The 27,448-nt window shown below is 41.2% G+C and overlaps 1 protein-coding gene across 1 annotated transcript in view; it reads right to left on the reverse strand.

Annotated features, from left to right (window-relative positions):
• The window catches only part of LOC139260334 (myoferlin-like), a 301,635-nt gene that overhangs the window by 68,531 nt on the left and 205,656 nt on the right, over positions 1 to 27,448 (reverse strand). Inside the window, exons 48-49 of the mRNA XM_070876822.1 lie at positions 6,448 to 6,587; positions 261 to 349 (exon numbers count right to left, since the gene is read on the reverse strand). Of these exons, the coding sequence (XP_070732923.1) occupies positions 261 to 349; positions 6,448 to 6,587 (229 nt within the window). The remainder of the gene's footprint in view (positions 1 to 260; positions 350 to 6,447; positions 6,588 to 27,448) is intronic.

Consider the following 27,448-nt stretch of genomic DNA (forward strand, 5'->3'; position numbering starts at 1 on the left):
TGTACACTTAAACAATTGTCATACGTGTTGATAGATTTTGGCATATGTTGACTGACATATGTCATCACTTCTTACAGACCATATCTCCCCTCTAATGCTGACAATAGAAAATTCAAGTCACAAAACATTCAGTTTATGCCCCATCACCCAAAACAGACTGCTCATAGTTTAAGTTATATAGCTGTGTGGGAGTAGTTAGTCAAAAAAAAGTCAATAGGATAACCACAATACAGAATATACAGACACCAATTTACACTTACTTTTTGGGTTTTCGTGGAACAATGTCAAATGGTGGTCCAAGTGGACCTAGACTCATTGGGTAAACGTCAACCCACATCTGGAGCTTTCCCTAATACATGGAAATAAAAATCAACATTTGCATCAAACATTACACATAGCCTGCGAGAATCGAAAGAAAACATGTGAATTATATTTGCAAAAAAGTACTTGCATTTACATTCGTGCTTATAATGACAGCATTAATTATGATGTAATGTCAGCTGTCTGGTCACCTGGTAAAGCAGTCAGAGCTCACTTTACATTGTCCACTGGAGCATTTCAAGAGAAAAGCCATTCGGCCCTTTCAGCTCATTCTTCCATAAAATCACATCCTGTCCCACCCAAAGTCCCTGTTGTCAGTCCACTGGCTCCCAATACACTAAAATTCAGAATTCTTGTCCTTAACGTACAAATCTCTCCATGCCTCACCTCACCATACCCTAACCTCTGCAATGTCTTCCAGCCCTACATCTCCAACACCTATTCATCACTTCTGATATTTTTCCTCACTTCGTAGCCAAGGTTTCATCTATCTTGGCTCGACCTCTGGAATTTCCTTCCTAAATCTCTTGGCCCTCCTACTTTCCTCCCCACTTGAAAAATAAAGTAATAAAGTACCTTAATCCCCTACTGCTTGGTCTATATCTCTGAGATGAAGCATCTTAGGAAATTTTATTGCATTATATACAAATTCTATTGTTGCAGGTGCATCTTCAATTCCCTCTTCCTTCCAATGTTGCATTTATCTGCAATGAATTTTATCTGCCCAAGACAAAATTTTCTATTTGCAGAACTAAGTTCTTCTGTAGTTTCTTGAATGCCTGGTTAGCCTCAGTTCCTCAGTTTTATCATTGGCAAATATGTCAAGTTGCATATAGTTTCTCAATCCAGTTCAGATTTTCCATGCAGTTCAGGATCAATCCACAGGGCACACATGAGTTAACTCAGCACAGACCAGATATTGTATCTGTGGCATAAAATTACACTGGGCAGTGCATTTCACCATTGGGCGAGCTTCTTCTTGAGGACTATTATCCAGTGGGAACGGGATGGGAAATGTTCTATCATTCATACCTGCTAACCTTCATGTGGAGTTAAACATGTGCACACATTACTCAACAGGATCAGCAGCAGGAACACAAGACAAATGGCAGCATTCCATTACCTCATTGCTTAGCCAATATTGGCTTACTCATTCCAAGTCAGAAATTGAACAATTGCACATCAAGATCTGTATGGTTCAATATCAGACAGTGCATCAGGTGAGCCAGCAAGGAGCAAACAACAAGCCTGGCCCTTGTGAAGTACCTCTCTAGTTTTGAGATTGTAGAAAATGGACAACCAACAATACATAGAGGTAAACATGACTAGACCATGGATTCCAGAGGGGCAGTCATTTAACACAAAATACTGCATCACTGCCTTGGGCCAGCACAAGGTAATGTGCATTTTACAAGCCAAATTCACCTAAATCGGATTACATGAAACAAATCCAAAGTCAAACTGATTTGAATACAGTTTGAGACATATTCCTGCTTCGCTGTATTTGAGTAATCCAAATTAACCAGCTTTCAATGCAATTTGAATCATAGCAAAATTCAACCTGGATTAAACCAAAATAAAATTAAGTAATGTGTAGTTCCCAGTCAGTTCCTTTGTCTAAATGTTTTTTTTTTTTAAAAACTGCTTGAAATCCAAAATATGGAGACACAAAATTTACTATTTAAAAAGAGTTTAACATTTACTTTTTCAACTTTCTACATTGTTCTCCAGAAGCCAAAGACTCTTGCTGAAATCTAGTTCTACAGCCCGAATCCAAATCCCACTCCCATCTGTGTTCAACCCATCTGCCGTTTTCTATCAAAGACAACTTTGTCATCTGATAACATTAACCAAGCTTTGGACCCCCCAAAAAGCAACATTTTCAAATTGAGCTTTTTGTTATCCCAAGAAAACTCAAGATTCCATCCTATTGATTTCAAGACTCTGACCAGATTTCACCGAATGGAAATGTTCAATGTGGTGAAACTTAAGACTGACTGGTCACCAAAGAGATCAGAGATGCCACTAAATTGACATGGTCTAATTATGATGTGAACATAAATATCTTTGAGATCAGTTTCATAGAAAAATAGAAACATAGAAACTCGGTGCAGGAGTAGGCCATTCAGCCCTTCGAGCCTGCACCGCCATTCAATGAGTTCATGGCTGAACATGAAACTTCAGTACCCCCTTCCTGCTTTCTCACCATACCCCTTGATCCCCCGAGTAGCAAGGACTTCATCTAACTCCCTTTTGAATATATTTAGTGAATTGGCCCCAACCACTTTCTGTGGCAGAGAATTCCACAGGTTCACCACTCTCTGGGTGAAGAAGTCTCTCCTCATCTCGGTCCGAAATGGCTTACCCCTTATCCTTAGACTGTGACCCCTGGTTCTGGACTTCCCCAACATTGGGAACATTCTTCCTGCATCTAACCTGTCGAACCCCGTCAGGATTTTAAAAGTTTCTATGAGGTCCCCTCTCATTCTTCTGAACTCCAGTGAATACAAGTCCAGTTGATCCAGCCTTTCTTGATAGGTCAGTCCCACCATCCCAGGAATCAGTCTGGTGAATCTTCGCTGCACTCCCTCAATAGCAAGAATGTCCTTCAAGTTAGGAGACCAAAATTGTACACAATACTCCAGGTGTGGCCTCACCAAGGCCCTGTACAACTGTAGCAACACCTCCCTGCCCCTGTACTCAAATCCCCTCGCTATGAAGGCTAACATGCCATTTGCTTTCTTAACCGCCTGCTGTACCTGCATGCCAACCTTCAATGACTGATGTACCATGACACCCAGGTCTCGTTGCACCTTCCCTTTTCCTAATCTGTCACCATTCAGATAATAGTCGTCTCTCTGTTTTTACCACCAAAGTGGATAACCTCACATTTATCCACATTATACTTCATCTGCCATGCATTTGCCCACTCACCTAACCTATCCAAGTCACTCTGCAGCCTCATAGCATCCTCCTCGCAGCTCACACTGCCACCCAACTTAGTGTCATCTGCAAATTTGGAGATACTACATTTAATCCCCTCGTCTAAATCATTAATGTACAATGTAAATAGCTGGGGCCCCAGCACAGAACCTTGCAGTACCCCACTAGTCACTGCCTGCCATTCTGAAAAGTACCCATTTACTCCTACTCTTCGCTTCCTGTCTGACAACCAGTTCTCAATCCACGTCAGCACACTACCCCCAATCCCATGTGCTTTAACTTTGCACATTAATCTCTTGTGGGACACCTTGTCGAAAGCCTTCTGAAAATCCAAATATGCCACATCAACTGGTTCTCCCTTGTCCACTCTACTGGAAACATCCTCAAAAAATGGAAGATTTGTCAAGCATGATTTCCCTTTCACAAATCCATGCTGACTTGGACATATCATGTCACCTCTTTCCAAATGCGCTGCTATGACATCCTTAATAATTGATTCCATCATTTTACCCACTACTGATGTCAGACTGACCGGTCTATAATTCCGTTTTCTCTCTCCCTCCTTTTTAAAAAAAAAAGTGGGGGTACAGGTACTAATACAAGGCATTCCCATTTGAGTCCTCAGCCACTAATTTTTTTATGCAATCATTATAGTGCATCTCAGGACCTGCCACTTACACATCTAACAGCATTTAGAGGATAGCTCATAAGAGCTCCATGCATTAAGTCAATTTGGATAGCCATCCAGCAGGCTGATTGCAACATTCTACAAGCTCAATGTCCAATCAACTTGAGAAATCTTATAGAGCCTCTGCAAGAGACAATGTTAATCGGCACCTGTGAAGTTTCTCCCTGCTCTTTGAAACTGAATTACCCCTCTTCGAGGGGGGTTCTCTGGTCTGAGCAGGCACGTACATTTGTGGCCTTGATCTAACTGTAGTCCTCAATAGGACTCCAGTTTCATTCTAACCACTTTATCATCAACACCTCCTTTTAAATCCTTTTTATGCTATTGGGTAAGCCAGTGTATCTTGCCGTTGGCTAGTCAAATATGTCCGCTATTGCCATCATCTTAAAAAGGATCACCAGGGTGAAGACACACACTATAGTCCCATCATCGCTTCACTCAAGCAAGTTGAGTGACAGTTATTTGATGCAAATCACATACTGTAACAAAACGCTATTTGGAGTCAGCAAGGAATACCAGTTCCATCCTAAAAGTTTGGCTCCCTTGCTGCCTGCAAGAACTAAAACAAGGTGTTCTTCTAGGAAGACAGTTTCCAGAAGTCTGTAGGGGAAGAATGCCAAAGAAGAAACATCAGTGGAGTCTTGCCTTTTTTGTAAGGGACCATCTTGCACATGCTGTGCTCTCTGCACCCCTCAGTCCTTGAATAGAAGACAACGACCTGTTCTACCTAACAAATGACAACAGTCCTGGACAGGGTGTACCTCAAAGAGCCAGAGTGGGAAGAGGTCGTTTGGAGACTCTTGATGTCTTAGTGTCAGGGAGAGGTGGTATTTTCCCTGCACCCTCCGGGAACATGTGCATGTCTGTGTGTAGGATGATTCCTTAAAACTATTAAAGCTGTCTCAAGAACAGAAGTGGAAATGTAGCAAACCAGTGTCATTTACTCCATGATAACTCTAACTCTCAAAAAACCCAATGAAATGGGAAAGATAGTCACTTCAAGTCATTTCTATGCATTTATGGTACAGAGTTATGGTACCATAACTTTTCCAAAATGTATTAAATATTTTATATTATATTTAGTGATGTAAATAACCACACATTCAAATCAGCATACTGATTTTTTACAGCAATAAATTTCTTCTGTCACCGGCATGGATTTTCCAAGCTGCCATCATGGGTTCATTCAGGATTTGGGAGCATTTTCTTCATGGAAAGAGATTTTGGAATTGAGCTAAGTTAGAGTTGCGATTTGTGACTATACACCCCCAGGTTCCTCTGCTCTTGCACCCCCTCAAAATAGTAGAGTTTAGATTAGACTGCCTCTCCATGTTATTCTTGCCAAACGTCACACTTACCCACATTAAATTGCATTTGCCATGTGCCTGTCCATTTTACCAGCCTGTGTCCTCTTGAAGCCTGATCCTATCCTGCTCACTATTTACTACTTTGCCAAGTTTTGAATCATCCAAAAACTGCAAAATTGTACTTCCTACACCCAAGTCATTTATCGATAATAAAGCTAAGTATTAACGCCAGATAGGCCCGTTTGTAGAAAGTTGTAACTGATGCAATTAGCGTTAATAGTCTCATCCCAGGCCAAATAGTAAGGATGCAACCCCTCCCCACATTAATGGAGAAGAACAAGAGATGTTCTACTTAAACACTCACACCCTGGGAGAGGGCAGAGAAAGAAAGAGAAAGGAGAAGTAGCCAATTTTTATTGACAGGCTGAATGGTGAATCACTAATGGGGTGGGAGTCAGAATTAGAACCTGCCTCCAGCCTGGAAACACAGGAAAAGGGTCAGTGACAAATGTTCAGTCAGGTTTTAAAACGAGACTGCAAGATGTGAGACCTGGAGCTGAAAGTTACAAGTGCAGGGATGTTTTTACAGTGAATGGGAATCTGAAAGATAATGACAAAAACAAATCCGCCCACAAAAAAAGAGTGTGGTTTATTCTTTATGGCATTTGAGGAGAGAGAAATCGAGCTAAGCAAGCAGGATTTGCTTTAAACGTTCTGCTATGCTCATGCGATGCCCATGAATTAAAGCAGCTTAAATTAACTATTTGCGGCCTTCTCTTACCAAGTGTTTTAGTCTGCCTTTGAAAAAACTGGAGAAATACAAGTGAAAAAAGATCAAGTTCAACGATCAGCCTTAACAATTCCACGTGGCAAAGCATTCTGAGCTTGTGTAAAGAAAATGCTCTAACCTTCCCCCTTCCTTAGTGAGGATCATGAATTGCTGAATCCTCGTCACTGACTCCCCAAACAGAGGAAATTGTTTCACCTATTCATTGTCAAAACGCTTCATAATTTAAAAAAAAAAACCTGCATTAAATTTCCTCTTGGCCGTCTCTGTTCCAGTGAAATATAGTTCAGGTATCACGACTCTCTCCTCATAATACAAATAATCAAACTCATCTTTCGTCATAATTCACACTGGTATAAGAACAGTAGGTAAGCTTCCAATTCAAAAATGAAAAGTGAAACCTGTGAAAGGTTGGGTTGGAAGGTGCTGTACAACGTCCTCATTTCTACGTGCTCTGGTACAAGTCCTTGCTGCCGCAAAACATGAAGTGCAAGACGTTCCTCTGGAGGTCCAAGATGGCTATTTAAAGTCTTGTTATTTTCTGCATTAAAAAAAAAATGAAGTAATTGTCACCTGCAAGCTCAGAGGTTTAGGATCAAAATACAGTTTAAACTAGGTTATCATACTGATTTATTCCAAGAGCACAGGATCCCCCTTTAACCTTTTCTTCAAACTGTAGACCTTATCTTTTCTGAAAGCTCATTCCTTTTACATTTCTCATTGCTTCTCTCAACACCATGCAGCATTAAAAAGGGATGATTAGTGCATTATAAAGCCTCAGTATAACCTGCGTACATTCGAACATCCTTTTTTAAAAAATATGTAAGTTGCTGCCCACATTGTCCCAATATTGAAAATGATGATTCCACTGCCACAACCCATGTCCTTTTCAAGTCTCCCTGCAATAATTATTTTCCTTTCATTGTATAATCCAGGTTGATCGATCTCTATCTCTCGCCCTCACCCCACAAGAAAGGAGGATCTTTGCATCCATTATCCATACTTGCCAGCAGGGATCACTGGGATGGTGATTAGAGGCAGGAACCCAGCTTGATTTCCCCTCTCCTTAGCCTAGGGGCAGAGGCCAAGCTTCCCAACTAAGATTAGCCAACTCAGCATAAACCAGGGATTGAATCTTGGGCCTGCTGTATAGGGCTTAGTGATATACTGGGTGGTGCCTTTACCCACTAAGCCATCGGGGCAACAGGAGAAATTCTTTTTATCTTGATGAAAGAAAACTGGATAAATATTAGTGATCTGCATCAAATAGATGACTGAGTGAAACCTAATTACATCTGTCTATTCATTGTTCCACACCCTCACCTTTTAAACCCATCAATGTCAACGCTGCCATTGATATTCATATGCAGTGTGCCTGGTGCATAAAAATTGATTGATGGGATGAATAAAATAAATCAAAACAGATATTTTCCCTCATGCCAGAGATCAGACTTATCCAGGTTGAGTTATTTATCAGACTACAAGTACAATCTTATATCTGACAAGTTCAAGTTTCTCTCCAATTATTTCTGATTTTCCCACTTCTGTTTGATCTCCATGTTTTATTAAATAATTTTCTCAAACCATCTGCAGGGGCTTTGAAATCTATACTCGTGCTAAAACTATCAGGATGATTCATCAATAATTACCCAGCATACTGTATTCAGGTGAAGGGCACCACACCAATTCCAAAATCAGTGCTATTTGTTTTAATAGACAATCTATTCTACTGAACAGATAAAGCATCAAGCAACACTGACCCAGTTAAAAATATGGGACTCAAAACCAAAAGATATCAATTAAAATTAAATCAAAGTTTCTTGGTCATTATTTTGAATGCATTTCTCTTTCTGGATCTTTCGCACAATCTTTTCAACTTCATAATATATTCCTATGTTTCCAATGGCTGAAGGGTCAATAGCTAGAGGGCACAGATGCAAGGTGATAGCCTAGGCAAAGATTTAAAAAATAAATGCAACGAGTGGTTAGGATTTGGAATGCACTGCCCGATAGGGTGGTGGATACAGATTCAATAGTAGCCTTCAAAAAAGGTAATTAGATAAATACTTGGAGAAAAAATTGCAGGGATATGGGGCAAGAGCAGGGAGTGGGATTAACTGGATTGCTCTTCGAAAGAGCCAGCAGAGAATCTGAACTGAATGGCCTCCTTCTGTGCTGTACTATTCTATGATTCTATGAAGAGTATGTGTGTGTATTGATTCAAACACGAGACCAGAGAAGTTCATGCCCTCAACCCTTGTCTTCCAAGAAAGTATCAGTTCAATGACAGCATATTCTTTTGCTTTAGTTGACTTTTACCTAACAAACTGATAAATAACTTTCGAAGTATGGGGCTCCAGATAAATGGGCTCGGGTCACATATTTCGGCAGAAGTCAAATATTTTGACATTCCTTTATATAGGTTACCTTAGCTTCGTTATGGTCACCGTGCCACAGCTGGATTGTACATGGTAAAATTAAGATAGACAAAACAATGCACGAATACACCATCTTGTGGTGTTATGCTCAGTTCAGGTACTGATTGGAAACTATGCCATGTCATCACAAGTACACTTAACATAACATAAGAAACAGGAGCAGGATTAGGCCATTTAGCCCCTTGAGCCTGCTCCACCATTTAAGACCATGGCTAATCTGATCATGGACTCAGCTCCACTTGCCTTCCTGCTCCCTTATCCCGTATAGCTCAAAAATCTGTCCATCTCCACTTTAAATATATTCAGTGACCCAGCCTCCACAGCTCTCTGGGGCAGACAGTTCCAAGTTCCATAGATTTACAACTCTCAAATTCCTGCTCATCTCAGTTTTAAATGGGAAGCCCTTTAATCTGAGACTATGCCCCCTAATTTTAGTTTCCCCTATGAGTGGAAATATCTTCTCTGCATCCACCTTGTCGAGCCCCCTCATTATCTTATATGTTTCTAAAAGATCACCTCTCATTCTTCTGAACTCCAATGAGTATAGGCTCAACCTATCTTCATAAGTCAACCCCCTCATCTCTGGAATCAACCTAATGCACTCTGAACTACCTCCAATGCAAGTATATCCCTCCTTAAATATGAAACCAAAACTGCATGCAATACTCCAGGTGTGGCCTTTATTGCAAGGGGGATGGCCAACATTCCATTTGTGGAGATACAGATTTTTGAACGATAAGGGAATAAAGGATTATGGGGAGCAGGCAGGGAAGTGGAACTGAGTCCATCAGATCAGCCATGATCTTAAGGAGCAAGCTCGAGGAGTCAAATGGCCTACTCCTGCTCCTATTTTTTGTGTTCGTGCTCTTCCTGATTATTTGCTGTACCTGCATACTAACTTTGTATTTCATGCACAAGGAACCCCTGGTCCCTCCGTACTGCAGCACTTTGCAATTTTTCTCCATTTAAATTATAATTTGCTTTTCTATTTTTTCTGCCAAAGTGGATAACCTCACATTTTTCCACATTATAATCCATCTGCCAAATTTTTGCCCACTCACTTAGCCTGTCTATATCCCTTTGCAGATTATGTGCGTCCTCTTCACAATTTCCTTCCCCACACATCTTTGCATCATCAGCAAACTTGACTACATTACACTCGGTCCCTTATCCAAGTCATTAATACAGATTGTAAATAGTTGAAGACCCAGCACCAATCCCTGCGGCACCCCACAATTTACTGTTTACCAACCGGAAAATGACCCATTTATCCCGATTCTGTTTTCTGTTAGTTAGCCAATCCTCTATCTATGCTAATATATTATCCCCAACCCTGTGAACGTTTATCTTGTGCAGTAACCTTTTATGTGGCACCTTATCGAATGCCTTCTGGAAATCCAAATATACCACATCCACTGATTTCCCCCTTATCCACCCTGCTCATTACATCCTCAAAGAACTCCAGCAAATTTGTCAAATATGATTTCCCTTTCATAAAACCATGTTGCCTCTGCTTGATTGAATTATGCTTTTCCAAATGTCCCACTTCTGCTTCCTTAATAATGGACACCAGCATTTTCCCAACGACTGATGTTAAGCTAACTGGTCTATTAGTTTCCTGTTTTCGGTATGCCTCCTTTTTGAAATAGGGGTGTTACATTTGTGGTTTTCCAATCTGCTGGTACCTCCCCAGAATCCAGAGAATTTTGGTAGATTATAACCAATGCATCCACTATCTCTGCAGCTACTTCTTTCCCTAGGATGCAAGCCACCAAGTCCAGGGGTCGTGTCCACCTTTAGTCCCATTATTTTACCGAGTACTACTACTTTCGTGATAGTGATTATATTAAGTTCCTCCCTCCCTATAGCCCCTTGATTATTTACTATTGGGATGTTTTTAATGTCTTCTACCGTGAAGACCAATACAAAATATTTGTTCAAAGTCTCTGCTATTTCCCTGTTCCCCATTATTAATTCCCCAGTCTCATCCTGTAAGGGACCAACATTTACTTTTGCTACTCTTGTCCTTTATGTACCTGTAGAAACTCTGACTATCTATTTTTATATTTCGTGCTAGTTTACTTTCATAGTCTATCTTCCCTCTTTTTTTTTTTTTTTAAAAAGTCGTTCTTTGCTGGCTTTTAAAAGTTTCCCAATCTTCTGGCCTCCCATTAGTCTTGGCCACTTTGTATGCCCTTGTTTTCAATTTGATACCATCTCTTATTGTATACTGTATCACTTCTGAACATGTGGAACCACAAGTAAACCAAATTGCTTAGTGTGTGTAACATACAAGCTGCACTAAGTACATTGATAGTCTTGCTAATTATTGTTGATATTCACTGCATTTTGAGTGACCTGAAGCAACATATCCAGGAAGTTTCCCCCTCTCTATATGGGCTGCTCACTAGTAATCAGGTTGAGAACATGATGTGGTTGAACATGGCGAGGATTGGACACCCAATAAGATCTGCTACCACATCAATAACTCCCATTAACCAAGCCTGATGCATACAATGAAAACCTGAGCAGATCACAATGGCATTTAAAACTTGTGATTTGGTGGAGATACCAACCAGGATTATGGAGGACTGTGCATGCATTCAAGATGGACTGCTGAAAACAAAATGCACCTTTCTATGGTGCATATTAAATGACTATTTTCGATTCATCTGTTCCACTGCTGGTTTCTGGAAGGAAATGGTTAACTTTCCAGTACTAGAGTACAGCTTTCCAAGGCAAGTTGCATATTTATTTATATGGAACATCTGCAGCTTTCAGACAGCTGCCAAAGCACGAGTTAAAATAAACTGGTGAAAGGAAGCTGCCCAGTTCATGGAGAGGGCAGAAACGATATAGTGCAGCAAGTCCCTGACACTGCACACACAGGCAGAAAGAAAGAATCACCCCCAGCTGCCCGCTACAAATCTCCCCCTGGATCAGCAAAAAGAAATGCTCTTTGCAACATTTCACTCTCATTTTAGCACCCATTATCTTTACTTTTCATACTCTTTGGGTTCATTCTCATGTCAAACCGACCTGTCTGGCTTGAGCATCTGCCCACTTTCTCATTACTGCTTGAGAACACTGTTTTGCTCTGTTGAAATCTGATGAAAGATTTAACCAATGTTTGAACTGAATGCATTTTGAGAGACTTTGAATTTCTTCTTTTTTTATTTTAAGGGTCAAAGAAAGAAAATACCTGTGCAAACAACTTTGAAGATATCCCAACAATAGTACACAATTGCTAAGTAAAGATCCAGAAGTCTAAAGTTACCTAGTTTGAGAAAACCACCCACAATACATTTTAAAGTCATTTAAAATAATCTCAACACGAATATAGTGGCACGGTTTCAGTGTAAAGGCAAAATCTTAGTTTTTGAACTTGCAACTTAAGCGTAGCGATTTCTAAGGGGGAAAAAGCCACATTAAGATAAAAATATAGATTACAAAAAGTTCACAAACTTCCCTGGAGTTCCCACAGTGGCCCCTGCTGTCTGGAATGTAGGTTTTGTGCACTGATGACACCAATATGAGCCACATAAGCACTACACCAACTATAGAGATTAATTGTGTTATGTTCATTCAACGCCACAAGCTGTTTTAAAAAAAAATGCATCAAAGGAGGTACACTATTGATTCAAATGTATTGAGAAATTGAACTTTCGATGCACTGTTTCGTGACAATTTTTTTTTTTAGTTCAGTGTCTGTCGAGGGGAAGTGGATTCTGGAGCAGCTGCAGGATACCATCTAGTACAGTAAAAAACAGACATGCAGTGCTGGGAAGATGCTCTCCTCAGCTTTGTGTTTTCCAGCAGATTTTTGCCCTGGTCTTTGCAGCCACTTTCACAGTTTCCATGGTTTTCAAATGGAAATGGTTTCATTGGGGCATTTTCACTTGTTCGGTAGATTTAAGAGAGTCTGTACATCCTAAATCAAGTGATGCAATTAGTAGGCAGCAATACATGCATTAGACACCAATGAAAAAGGAGACTTTGCAACATGCTGCGAATTTGGCAAAATGAAGAGGTCAGCAACATGGCGCAACTGCATCATGGGAACACTAGACAATTAAAAAAACTGGCAAAGACTATTAACACGTCCCTTGGATGAAGTATACTGTTGTTCCTTGAGAAAAACGGCATTTTCTAATTGACCCAATTAAATTGCTCAAAATTCTGAAAAGTACAAACAAGGTAGGCCCTCTTCAACTACAGTATATACTTTATGTTGTGACAAAACACATCACGGATTTGTTTTCTTGCAGAATAAATGGTGGTGTGGCTCAATGGATCAATCCACTGCATGATATGGCACAGAACAAGAACTCGGGAAGGTCTGGAGTTCAATTGCTAGGATATAGTGAGCAACTGCCGGGCACGATAGCTTTTAGTGTCCCGGAGGTGGAATGAGGGGAGTGAGGGTGGGGAACATAGTCAAACCCCAATTGCTATCTCGTGCCCAGTTCCCTCTCCTCAGCTGGGAACTTCTCATCTTTATATTCATCAGCTAATAACATGCTGAGGCTCCGCTGTGACATCTCCCACCGTTCACTAGCTCAACACATCTTTTCTGGGCTCACAAATGAATAGACGAGAAGCTAGAAGGTTGCTGTGGAACCACATTCAAGTGCAAGCCACAGCCTTCAGGGTGGGTCAAGGGAAGAAAACTGGAGAGAGACACAGACACGATAAATGCTAAAGCAAACCCATGATGTATATTTTGTCATTGTTGTATCAATATAAAACACAACCCCTCACCCTCCCCCCCCATGTGGCTTCCACATTGCTCAACTTTAGTCACAAGCACAGGGTAAAGATGGTTCTGGAGAAACACCAAACCTCTCTTGTAATTTGCAAACATATGGATGCCAGAATAGGGACCAGGCTCACCAACATTAGCGTCCTCGTCCAAGCCAACATCCTCAGTAGTGAAGCACTGACCACACTCGATCAGCTCCGCTGGGCAGGCCACATAGTTCGCATGCCAGACACGAGACTCCCAAAGCAAGTGCTCTACTTGAACTCCTTCACGGCAAAGGTGGGCAGCGGAAAAATTACAATACTCTAAAGCCTCCCTGATAAAGAGAGACATCCCCCGACACCTGGGAGTCCCTGGCCTAAGACCGCCCTAAGTGGAGGAAGTGCATCCGAGAGGGCGCTGAGCAGAGTCTCAACGTCGAGAGCATGCAGAAAACAAGCACAGGCAGTGGAAAGAGAATGCAGCAAACCAGTCCTACCCACCCCTTCCCTCAACGACTATCTGTCCCACCTGAGAGTCTGTAGCTCTCGTATTGGACTGCTCAGCCACCAAAGAACTCACTTCAGGAGTAGAAACAAGTTGTCCTTGATTCAGGGGGACTGCCTATGACGACGACAAATGCTTTAAGCAGTTATTTGCTAATATCACAATGTGTAATTTCTAGGCTATGCTCCATAAAGGCTAGAAGCGGGTGCTCAATTTGTGCAGCAGTTAGTACGAGTTTGTGTTGGTCCCTGGCTATTGCTGGGAGCATCTCACTGGAGTTTCACCTCAAGTGGATGTGGGGAGATGTTTTCTGCTACAAACTCGCTTCTTTCCCTCCTATGCATCTGATTCCTTAGCCAGTTCCTTAGCACAGGGCACATGGGTCTTTAAAAATATGGACTATTATATACAAATGACTATCGGGTGGCAGTAGGGCTGCTTGAAATTGTCATTGTTGCCAGTGGACCAATGGGGGAAGGGGATTGAAAATCTACCACTTGCGGCTCCTTATATCTGTCCAGTGACTCCTGCTAGAAAAGTGAGTGTGTCGGGTGAGTATAGGATCAGGTTCTGCTGCAATGCCTCCCATAGTCAAATAGCACGCAGATTTCACTGTCCAGACTTGCACCAGTCGCCATTCATAAGGAGATGCAGAAAAGCAATGTTATGTATAGAATTCCACTTTGGGTGCACATTTTGGAGTTTTGAATATATTAACAAAATGCAAGACTGAATGGACTTTCAAAATCAGTCTTCATGCCAAACAATTTACATGATCAGTCTGGAAATGGTCAAAACCACACGTGGTTGAAAACTAAGAGAAGGTTCAATGACACGCTATAATACAACACAAGAGTGCAAGGGCAGCTCGCCTAAACTTCATTATGGAGATACACTAACTTTCTTTCTTCAAATGCCTGGCTGAGATTTTTCAGTTTTGGAGAAACAACAGAGTAAATATCTAGCAAATCCACCATCCAAATCTGACATTACACCACTGTGCTGTTGCAACCACTCTTGACGGACTTTATCTGGCAGTTGATATCACAGATCTGCCCCGAATTTCACCTTTAAACTGATATTATATTGCAGATCATGCATTTCAGGATAATTTTGCATATGCAGTACACAAAGATAAAACCTGCCAATAGAATGAGTTTAGCATCGAGAGGCATACATAGGATCAGGTTCCAGCAAGTCAGAGGCAGACTTTGGCGACATATGACTCTTTTGCATTAGTTTTTATTAAAGCTACGGAATATGTGTATGTCATGTCTTTAGATGCTCTGATAATGACACAAGGCAATGTATTGCACTTGAACTGTAGTGACCTTAGTCCATTTAATATAACTCGAGTGACGATAGAAACCTCGACAATATGAGTAGGTCATTTGGCCCTTCGAGCCTGCACCACCATTCAATACCATGGCTGATCATGCAACTTCAGTACCCCATTCCTGCTTTCTCTCCATACCCCTTGATCCCTTTAGCCACAAGGGCCACATTTAACTCCCCTTTGAATATATCTAATGAACTGGCCTCAACAACTTTCTGTGGTAGAGAATTCCACAGGTTCACAATTCTCGGTGAAGAGGTTTCTCCTCATCTCGGTTCTAAATGGCTTATCCCTTATCCTTAGACTGTGACCCCTGGTTCTGGACCTGCCCAACATCGGCAACATTCTTCCTGCATCTAACCTGTCCAATCCCGTCAGAATTTTATATGTTCCTATGAGACACCCCCTCGTTCTTCTAAATTCCAGTGAATACAAGCCTAATCGATCCAGTCTTTCTTCATATGTCAGTCCTGTCATCCCGGGCATCAGTCTGGTGAACCTTCACTGCACTCCCTCAATAGCAAAAATGTCCTTCCTCACATTAGGAGACCAAAACTGTACACAATATTCAAGGTGTGATCTGACCAAGGCCCTGTACAACTGCAGTAAAATCTCCCTGCTCCAATACTCAAATCCTCTCCCGATGAAGGCCAACGTGCCATTTGCCTTCTTCATCGCCTGCTGTACCTGCATGCCAACTTTCAATGACTGATGTAGCACAACACCCAGGTCTCGTTGCATCTCCCCTTTTCCTAATCGGTCACCATTCTGTCTTCCTGTTTTTGCCACAAAAGAGAATAACCTCACATTTATCGACATCATACTGCATCTGCCATGCATTTGCCCACTTACCTAACCAAGTCACCCTGCAGCCTTTTAGCATCCTGCTCACACTGCCACCCAGCTTAGTGTCATCTACAAACTTGGAGATATTACATTCAATTCCTTCGTCTAAATCATTGTATATTGTAAATAGCTGGGAGCCCAGCACTGAATCTTGCAGTACCCCACTGCCTGCCATTCTGAAAAGGACCAGTTTATTCCTACTTTTTGCTTGGTCTGCCAACCAGTTCTCTATCCACGTCAATACATTACCCCCAATACCATGTGCTTTAATTTTGCACACCAATCTCTTTTGTGGCACCTTGTCAAAAGCCTTTTGAAAGTCTAAATACACCACATCCACTGGTTGTCCTTTATCCACTCGACCAGTTACATCCTCAAAAAATTCTAGATTTGTCAAGCATGATTTCCCCTTCATAAATCCATGCTGACTTGGACCGATCCTGTCACTGCTTTCCAAATGCTCTGCTATTACATCTTTAATAATTGATTCCAACATCTTCCCCACCAGCGATGTCAGGCTAACCAGTCTATAATTCCCCGTTTTCTCTGCCTCCTTCTTTAAAAAGTGGGGCGACATTAGCTACCCTCCAAGCCATAGGAACTGACCAGAGTCTATAGAATGTTGGAAAATGACCACCAATGCATCCACTATTTCTATGGCCACTTCCTTAAGAACTTTGGGAAGCCGGCTATCAGGCCCTGGGGATTTATTGACCTTCAATCCCATCAATTTCCCCAACACAATTTCCTGACTAATAAGGATTTCCTTCAGTTCCTCCTTCTCGCTAGACCCTCTGTCCCCTAATATTTCCGAAAGGTTGTGTGTATCTTCCTTAGTAAAGACAGTATTGTTCAATTGGTCTGCCATTTCTTTATTCCCCGTTATAAATTCACCTGATTCTGACTGCAAGGGACCTACGTATGTCTTCACTAATTTTTTTCTCTTCACATATCTATAGAAGCTTTCGCAGTCAGTTTTTATGTTGCCTGCAAGATCACACATGGTGGCCTGCCTTTTACACTAGGCCTGGCACACCTGTACAGGTAACCAACAAGTCTCCCACTGCAGTGGCACACCTTAGTGACCATACAGCGGGTGTACAAGTTTCTCATAGTAGTGTCCTTTGGTGGCACATCATATTTAATAGTACAAGCAGTAAACATGTCTGGATACATGACATCATGCATGTGATATTTTTGACCACTAGGTATTTAGTAAACCAGGTCAAAGAATTCAAGCACTGAGATGATTCTAAAATGGCACAAGTCTGCAAAGGTTAACCGCAGTAAAAGGGATTATTATTTGAATGGGAGAAATTACAACATGCTGCGGTGCAGAGGGACCTGGGAGTCCTTGTGCATGAATCCCAAAAAGTTAGTTTGCAGGTGCAGCAGGTAATCAGAAAGGCGAATGGAATGTTGGCCTTCATTGCGAGAGGGATGGAGTACAAAAGCAGGGGGGTCTTGCTGCAACTGTATAGTTAGTTAGTGAGGCTGCACCTGGAGTACTACGTGCAGTTTTGGTCACATTACTTAAGGAAGAATATACTAGCTTGGGAGGGGGTACAGAGACAATTCACTAGGCTGATTCCGGAGATGAGGGGGTTACCTTATGATGATAGATTGAGTAGACTGGGTCTTTACTCGTTGGAGTTCAGAAGGATGAGGGGTGATCTTATAGAAACATTTAAAATAATGAAAGGGATAGACAAGATAGAGGCAGAGAGGTTGTTTCCACTAGTCGGGGAGACTAGAACTAGGGGGGGGAACAACCTCAAAATACAGGGAAGCCAATTTAAAACTGAGTTGAGAAGGAATTTCTTCTCCCAGAGGGTTGTGAATCTGTGGAATTCTCTGCCCAAGGAAGCAGTTGAGGCTAGCTCATTGAATGTATTCAAATCACAGATGATAGATTTTTAACCAATAAGGGAATTAAGGGTTATGGGGAGCGGGCGGGTAAGTGGAGCTGAGTCCACAGCCAGATCAGCCATATCTTGTTGAATGGCGGAGCAGGCTCGAGGGGCTAGATGGCCTACTCCTGTTCCTAATTCTTATGTTCTTATGTTCCACTCACTGGGAGCTCCCATCAATGCTTCCAGTAGCTGTGGCGGACTTCACCTGTGTTACTTTGCTTTATTTAGAATGGAGCGTGAGGCTCTCCGCCCCCCGGCCCCCCCACCACCACAGTTCATCTATCCAGACAGGCTTTTAATTACATCACTTTCAAATAAATGTCATTTACAGAATGAAGTGCCACTTTATACCAAAGTCAGAAGTGACCCTTTCCAATTTAAAAATTTAGGCTAGTGCCTTTCACAAGGCACTTATGTCCAGTTATAGATTAGAGTAAGCGAACAGGTTAATTCAGTGCCACAACTTAGAAATGTGCGTCAACCAACACCCTTTTTGATACAAAGGACGTCAATCTGCCTCCCTCTCGCCCCCAGAAAGGCAGATTAAATAGGTTAAAACACAAATTGTAAACTGATATTAAAGTGCAGAACCACAGAAGTGTCTTTGCTTCTTGGGAAAGAGTGAAAAGCATTGTTGAGGCTTGAGAGCAGTTGCTCATGACTATGCTTTCACGAACAAAAGTTGTTCCGTATGCAGACTATAGAGGTACTCGATGTAGTTGCATAGTGTAATGTCTAAGCTTGCAATGTTTGTAGCTCCACACTGTGGATGCAGACGTATTGTGTACTGCAATTGCAGAGTTAATCATTAAACAGAACCAGGTAGATTTCCGGAGGCTTCCGAGAGCGCTGCCGGCCATGCAGGAAGCTGTGTGCGCTCGTGCTCGGTGAATATCACATTTGGCGATTGAGATGGGATTTTTCGGATGATTTAAAGTTTAAATTTTGTTAAAGGATTCAGCCAGCCGACAGAGACTTTGGAAGTTACTGTTTTTGGAAAAAGTTACAAAATCCGAGGTAAAATACAGCACACGGTGTGAACAGCTAGAGATTAAAATGGCAGGTGTAATCAGACATTTGGGAGAATTGAGACATGACCGGGAATGTTTTAAAACATATGTGGATTGGCTAGAAATGTATTTCACTGCAAATAACAATTGAAGTTCCAGACAATGCAGTTCAGAACCAGGCTGTGTTGGAAAGTAAGAAAGCTATCTTCTTATCGGAGGCGAGTCCGACATTATACAAAATCCTTGTAAATCTGCTTGTGCCCGACGAGCCAAAGGACACAACGCTTTGAGAATTTAACAAAGCTGGAGCAGCACTATAACCCCAAACCGTTAGAAATTGCTGAAAGCTATCGTTTCGGGATTCTGAATCAAAAGACTGATGAGGGTATCAGTGATTACATCGTTGCATTAAAAAAGCTATCGACGCACTAATTTTGGAAACTTTCAAAACCGAGCAATATGGGATCGTTTTGTTTGTGGGGTGAAAAATTATGCAATTGAGTTATTGACGACGGATGACTTGACTTTTGAGATTGCTTGTCAGACAGCAAGGTTGATGGGCATGGCCGAATAATATTCCCGAGAATTAAATAATAATTATGGTCATCAGTCAACCGAGGTAAATCACCTGCAGGTTCAAGGTAAAAGATGGTGGGGGCCCAAAGTCTCAGAAACTGGAAATTCTAACAGAGCGTCGAAGTCATGTCTGGGACAAAACATTGCTCAAAGTTGTCCATACGTGAAGGCAGAGTGTTTCTTCTGCAGAAAGACTGGGCATCTTGTGAAGGCATGCCAACTGAAAGGTAAACCAGTTTTTAAAGCTATGAGTCCAGTGTTCAAAGCTATGAGTCCAGTGTTGAAAGCTATGAGTCGAAATCCCAAGAGACTACATAGCATGGAACAACAAGACGAGGAGATGTTAGATTTACACATCATCAGGAGCACAAGGTTAACGGACAGCAATTCGGAAAGCATCAAAATCCACATACATGTTATGTTGCGGGATTCAAAACACCAATGGAAATTGACACGGGTGCATCCGTGAGTGTAATACTGGAGTCGTTGTACCTCGACAAATTGCGTGATTTCCAACTGGAGAAATCCAAGATAGAGCTGCGAGGCTACTCGGGAGAGAAAATTCCTGTGGTAGGTCGCATCACCGTACCGGTGAAATATAAAGATCAATTTCAGAACTTGCCTCTAATAGTAGTGAAAGGAGACATGCCTACCTTACTAGAAAGAAATTGGTTGAGCTCACTGAAGCTGGATTGGGGCAAGATTTTCTCTGTGGAAGCGAGATTTTCATCAACGCATGAGGTTATCAAGAAATATCCGAAGGTGTTCTGCGAAACGGGCAGTCCGATCCAAGGCTTCAAGGCGAGTGTCAGGGTACAGAAGGATGCTAGATCAGTTTACGACAAGCCACGTTCTGCACCATATGCACTCAAGGAGAAAGTTGAGCAAGAACTCAAAAGACTAGAGACTGAGAACATTATTTCTAAGATAGATGGATGTAATTGGGCTACACCCATTGTTGTTGTACCCAAGTCCGATGGTAAGGTAAGATTGTGTGGTGATTATAAAGTAACCGTAAACCAGGTTCTAGAGGGTTTATGTCCCCAATATCGAAGATTTGTTCACAACACTGACAGGTGGTCAGATCATCTCAAAACTGGATCTTACGAATGCCTACTTACAGCTTGAACTAGATGAGGAGTCCAAGTCATGTTTGACTTTCAATACTCATCTATGCCTATATCAATTTAATAGACTACCGTTTGGAGTGTCTTCCACCCCTACCATATTCCAAGGGGTGATGAACCAGATTTTGCAAGGTATTGAAGGGGTAGTATGTTATTTGGATGACATACTAATTTCAGCACCAAATAGGCAAATTCATAATATATTGAATGAAGTCCTCAAATGGCTAGAGAAGCACAGAGTATGAGTGTCTGCTCATAAGTGAGTTATTTAAAAACTCAGTGGAGTACTTAGGGTACAGAGTAGACAAAGATGGTTTACATCCAACCATGGAAAAATTGGATGCAATTAGAAATGTACCCACTCCCAGGAATGTCACTGAACTTCGTGCATTCTTGGGTCTTTTGAACTATTATGGGAAATTCCTACCAAATTTGGCTACAGTATTACATCCACAATGAACTTTTGAAAAAACCTGTCCATTGGAAGGGGTCAAAAGAATGCAATACAGCATTCAAGGAGTGTAAAAGCAAATTGGCAGAGAGAATCATGTTAGTTCACTATGACATATCCAAGGAGATTAAGCTAGCATGTGATGCCTCGCCATATGGAGTTGGGGCAGTAATCTCTCATGTATTAAGTAGTGGGGAGGAGTGACCAATTGGTTTTGCTTCACACACTCAGTGCCAGAGAGTAATTATGCGCAAATTGAAAGGGAAGCTTTGGCATTAATTTTTGGGCACAAGAAGTTTCACAAATACTTCTATGATCGTAAGTTTACCATCGTTATGGACCATAAGCCCCGAACAGCAATCCTCCATCCAAAGTCCCCAGTTCCAACATTAGCTGCAGCCCGAATGCAGAGATGGGCTTTGATTTTGTCAGCATATACATATGATATTGAATACAGACGATCAGCTGATCACAGTAATGCTGATGCAATATCTAGATTGCCTTCCCCATCACAAGTTACACCCGATAGGGAAGAAGTGTTTTATTTTTCATACATTGATGAACTGCCGGTCACAGCTGAAGAGATTGGTAGAGCAACCAAATGTGACCCAGTGATGTCAAAGGTGTGAGTATATTGCAAATGGATGGCCAAACCAGGTAACCAAGATACACATCCATTCTTCATTCGTAGGAATGAATTATCAGTCGATAAAGATTGTATCATGTGGGGTTCAAGAGTGGTTATACCAAATAAATTCAGGTCCAAATTATGAGACGACCTCCATGACCAGCACCTGGGAATGTGTTTGACCAAGAGTTTTGCACGCAGTTATTTATGGTGGCCAGGTCTTGATTAAAGATATAGAGTACATCGTGTACGACATGTCAAATCGGTAAGCAAGCAACCAACCACCACCACCAGTACCATTACAGCCATGGAAATGGCCTCCCAGGGTGTGGCAAAGGCTACATATTGATTTGCGGAGTTAGAAGGACAACAATTTTTCATTGTGATTGATAGCCATTCGAAGTGGGTTGAGGTGTTTCCAATGTGGAAAACAAGTAAAACATTGAACATTTTACGAAAATTATTTTCTTCATTTGGCCTCCCTGAAGAAATTGTTTTGGATAATGGACCACAATTTCGTTAAGAAGTTGCAGAATTCACGAGCAAAAATGGTGTGAAACATACCAAGGTTCCACCATACCATCCTGCTTCGAATGGTGCAGCAGAGCACACTCTACAAATTGTAAAACGTGCCCTCATAAAACAAATGTTAGATCCAAATCCAAGGAAACGACAGTTGTCATTGGATCACAAATTGGCTAATTTTTTGATTAAATATCGAAATACTCCTCATACAACTACCGGTAGAACACCAGCAGAGTTGTTCTCAAATGACAGCCACGAACCAGATTCTCATTGTTAAAGCCAAATTTGGCACAGTCCGTAGAAGAGACACAATTAAGACAGAAAGAGAATCATGGTAGAGGTAGAGTAAGAGAGAAGTGTGAAATTAAACCAGAAGGTGAAAGTGAAGAACCATCACCATAAACGGTTAAAATGTTTACCACGAATAGTGGTGAAGATATGTGGTCCTCGCACATATTTGGTAAAGATATTTGATAATCGACAGATTAGGTTTGTTCATATTGATCATATTTTACCTGCAGACATGGAAGGAGTTGAAGGTGAGAGTGATTCAATTATTTCTGATTCAGATAGGTTTGATACACCAGTAGCAAATCCTAAATCCAATGTACAGGAAACAAATCCAGGAGAGAATCAGAATGAAAGTCTGAGTCCGAGTCAGGAAAACAAAGAGCCTGAAGTTAGAGCGAGTTCAAATGAAAATCAAGGAAATTCCATGGAGGAAAATGTTCCTCAGGATGAGCCTCGAATGAGTTTAGATTCGACACCATGTTTGGAAGGTTCTGTTAGAGAATGAAGGTATCCTCTTCGAAACAGAAAATAAGTGGTAAAGTTAAATTTGTAAATATGGAAAAAAATAAATTTATATCCTGTGTTATGTATAAACATGAAAGTTATGTATGATGTTTGTCATGATGGCTTCTTTATTAAGGAGGGAGAAGTGTAATGTCTGTAAGCTTGTAATGTTTGTAGCTCCACACTATGGATGTAGACGTATTGCATACTGCAATTGCAGAGTTAATCATTAAACAGAACCAGGCAGATTTCCGGAGGCTTCCGAGAGAGCTCCCTGCCATGTTGGAAGCTGTGTGTGCTTGTGCTCTGTGAATATATCACAGTACATCAGGCAAACCAGTCTCCATCCTATCAATGGGGTTTACACAGTGCATATACTATGCTGGCACCACTCGGGGTTTCCTGCCCTGGTGACAGGGGCTGTATAAAAGGCCAGCCACCATGCGGCTGCCTCACTCTGGAGTTACGAATGAAGGAGCAAGGTCACTATAATTTGAGTACAACACAGTGCCTCGTGGAGTCATTCACAAGTATATTAGACATAATAAATGTAATATCTGGCAGATTTCATGAATACATTTTGAACTATAGAATAGCTAGATGGAGGTGGTTTCAAGTCATAGTCAGTGTTCAAAATAAAGAGGTCAAGGGTCTGCCTTGAGCACAATCGGCAATACTGGTGCAAGTTGCACTCATTTCCCATCCCCCCCAACTTCTAAATGACTATTTAAAAAAAAATTAATTTTCAGTGTTAGATTGGGGTACAGAAGCAGTTCCTTAGCAAGGGTTTAAAAATTCATTCAAAAGCTTCCAAAATGTACACCTATTTGTATCCCTGTGCCCAAAAGATCCAGCTTCATTTTTGGCGCCTCCTCGAAGGCTCGCAAATGAATGCAATTAGTGGAAACTGGAGGCGTAGCCAGTTTTGTGGGCGGGTCCTGCTTTTGGTACAATGTTTTTAAAATTACCGCAAAAGATCGCAGAAACCGGAGTTGTGCTGAATGCAATTTGCGCTTAAAATGCCATTATCTTTTGGACAGGTTGTGCAGATATTGGGGGAATTGTGCTAAAAAAGCACAATAGAGCAGAAACTCCAGGCCAAAGTGCTTAAAATTAATACTGAAAACATTAAAGTATTGATGTACTCTTAATATTAACGTTCTGAAGTAAATAAAAAAGGAGCTCTCGATGCCAACAAAATTCAAACTCTCATTCCCCCACACCATAGACTCCTTTTAATGGTTGTTCTCTGAAAGCTGTCCAGTATCAGACTGATTTAATGTTTTCACTATTTTGCTGCAATTTTGAACAATTTAATGCAAAAACTGAAATACAACATGACAAATCCAAATGTGAAAAAAGTCTAAACTCAAGAGAAGCCATTTGTTGGTTTTGAAATGGACTTCTAGAATATAGCTTAGTGGTTTCAGGTCCCATCAGCCAGGATTCCAACCTTTTGTGACAAATGCAAATCTGATTTTGATTAGACAAGCTGAAGGATATTACTATTTCTCTAGCAATACAAGTTGGCACATTAAATATCTGAATACATGAGACATGGGAACGTATAAAACAGAAGGCATGGAACAGTTTATAGCTTTAATGGAATACTTCAACAAATGTTATGAAAAACAATGGGTGATGGACACCTCTAGTACCGTATCCATGCATGAATCTAGGCAGTAAGTGCTGGCAGGTTATTTGACTGCAGGGCTATCACAGCAGAACCTGATCCAGTCTTCATCCAGCATCCATACACAAGCACATGCAGGCAGAGGCCACTTCTGGGTTTTTTTTCTTGGGGGTGGGAGGGGGTTAGCACAGGAGAAGAGAACAGCCAGGGTCATGCTCCTGATCCGTAGCCAAAATGGTGTGGATGCCAATTTTAGCATCCTAACTACTAGCCATGCTAAACTCAGCACCAACCATGAACTTCTTGGTTTGTTGAGTTCCATTGATGCCTGTAGCAAACTGAGCCATGGGGCACTTCAAAAATAAAGTTTGGAATTTTATAGAGAGAGGCACGATTCGGATACTGGCGCCTGTTTCAAAACAAATATGCAATTTCTGCACACAAACATTGTTAAGATTTGGTTCTCCCAACAATCAAACTTAACTGAGCTGCAAAATTCAGAGCTGTATCAGTGTTGAGACAGTTGGATGATTCGGGTCACAGTTATCAAAATGTTTCAAGCACATATCAAAATAAGGCAATGAATAGAAGTTGTGTTGTTCCCGAAATTATTATTGTATTACCCTGAACTGCCAGTGAACCCTTCTCGATTATAAAAGCAGCTGTTCATGTGACTAAAAACCATGGTTCACTATAAACTGACCTTGAATTAAAGAGTAAAAACTTCCTCCTTGCTACTACAACTATTCAAACAGTCTGCTGATAAACAACAATTGACGTTGGGAGCAAATTGCACCGCAGAAGCCGACTATACTGCTTTGGCAGAATTATAGCATTGCTTGGAGCACATGGAGTGATACAATGTCAAATGACCTTAAAATTTTCCCTTAACCAAATGTAAATGGTCTGGCCTGCCAACTTCAATACAAACAAAGGTTGATTGTAATGACTCCTAAGCATATGAATATACAAACATTAACCAACATAAATTTTGCACTTTCAAAGCTCCATGTCGGAGCTCTGATGTAGTGTACCTATTTAAATTCTCTGCAAGTCTCCCATTAAATCATCAGCTCTGGAAGAAATTACTTTGGCTCATTTAAAACTCCGGTTCGCTCCATCTAGTTATATGTACTATCAGCATCGTTAAATCTCCCTGACAAAATTAGGTTTAAGATCGCTGCTGGTTCCCTCATGTTGCCTTGTACCTAAAACTAGGACACCCATCAGGAGCCGCCTTCAAACAGTGTTGCCTCTAATATACCAGTTGATAGTCCAGAGGCTCACTTCTATTCCCAGGTTCATGCTGCCTCATGCCAGATTACTAGTCTGTGTACAGATGGGTTAATTTTGAATTTTAATCAACCCACCTTTAACACCCTCTATTCCACAGTTGAAGTTTCCGGTTACAGAAACACTGAACCGAGAGCAAGACAGTAATTGGAGAAGGCAGTCTTAAGCCCTTCAGGTGCTAAAAACAATCACTTCTGCCTTTTCTTTAAGCAGGGGTTCAATGTGAATCTCATTTTTGCAGTGTGAAGATGATTGACTTAAAGGTTTGTTTAAAGAAGCCTTTACACGCCCAGAGTCAGTTGAATTTCATACATTACATTTGGTCCTCCAGGTAACCAAAACACATCAATAACAGATTTGCACATTCTTACACACTCCAATATGCTAAACCAGAAATCTAAACTACTAAATCTAATCTAATCTAAGCTAGTAAACTAAACTGATGCTTGTATTACATTAAACTTAAAAAGATTGTTGGGCAAGAACAGTTTGAATATACAATGCTGTGAAGATGCAAAAGTTCCTTACTCCTTTCTTAGGGAGATTTGTAAACGACAGGAGCACAGCTTAACATTTGAACAGACCCAATGTTCAGAATGTCCAAAGCCAATTCTGAACAATACTTGAGTTTCCAATTTCTACTTTATGGGTAACTGCAATGGCCTGACTGATCAAAAAAAGTACCTGTGTCATGACCCTCCATCCAGCTGACTTTTTATGTCTACTTGAAAGGACAGATGGAGCCTGGCTTTAACATCTCATCCAAAACACAGAACCTCTAAGAGTACCACACTGAAGTGTCAGCCTAGATTATGGACTTAAGTCTCTGGAGTGGGACTTGAACCCATGACCTTCTAACTCAAAAGGAGAGTGCGCTACCACTGACCCAAGGCCGACACCTTTCAGTTAAAAACAAAATCCACACGAAGATGCCAATTTGAATCTAAGCAATTCCAAATGCTCCTGGGATCACCCCAAGATGGAAAATTCAAACAGTGCTACAAAAGGCACAGGTAAAGATATCGCTCTGGACTCTTGCATCCAATTCCAAACAGGCCAATCTGCCGAGAGAGGATTAAACTAGGATAATTTCCTGATCCATCAAATAATGTGATGAACTTCAATCAAATTTTATTTTCAATAAAAGCCCTAAACATACATATTTGCTTCAAAGTGCAGAACTGCGCTGATGAAAAGCATGCAAAATTCTGCAGAGCAAGGCACTGCAAACAAAGCACCAGGAGACATCAGGTGAATTGTTCTCCGTCCCAATATCCATTTTGAAATATTGTATGCACGGTGAAAAATTTAATTGGGGTTTACTCATTAGATTCTCAATTCCGGGTTGCTTATAAAAGTATAAAGACAACTTAAATGCCTCTTTATACTACAGGGTTGTCTATAATGGCATGAGTGCCAGAGGAAATCAAAGTATAAAATGACCCCATACTCCAGAACAAGTGACTTCACAGTGATTAAAAATGCCGCCAAAATTGACTAAACTCAGCAGCCCGCCAGCATTTGGTATCAGACATTTGGATGGGGCAAGTCCAACCTGAACAGCAATTTCACAAATAACTGCA

Source organism: Pristiophorus japonicus, chromosome 3, assembly GCF_044704955.1.
Source record: "Pristiophorus japonicus isolate sPriJap1 chromosome 3, sPriJap1.hap1, whole genome shotgun sequence".
NCBI classification, from domain to species: Eukaryota; Metazoa; Chordata; class Chondrichthyes; family Pristiophoridae; genus Pristiophorus; species Pristiophorus japonicus.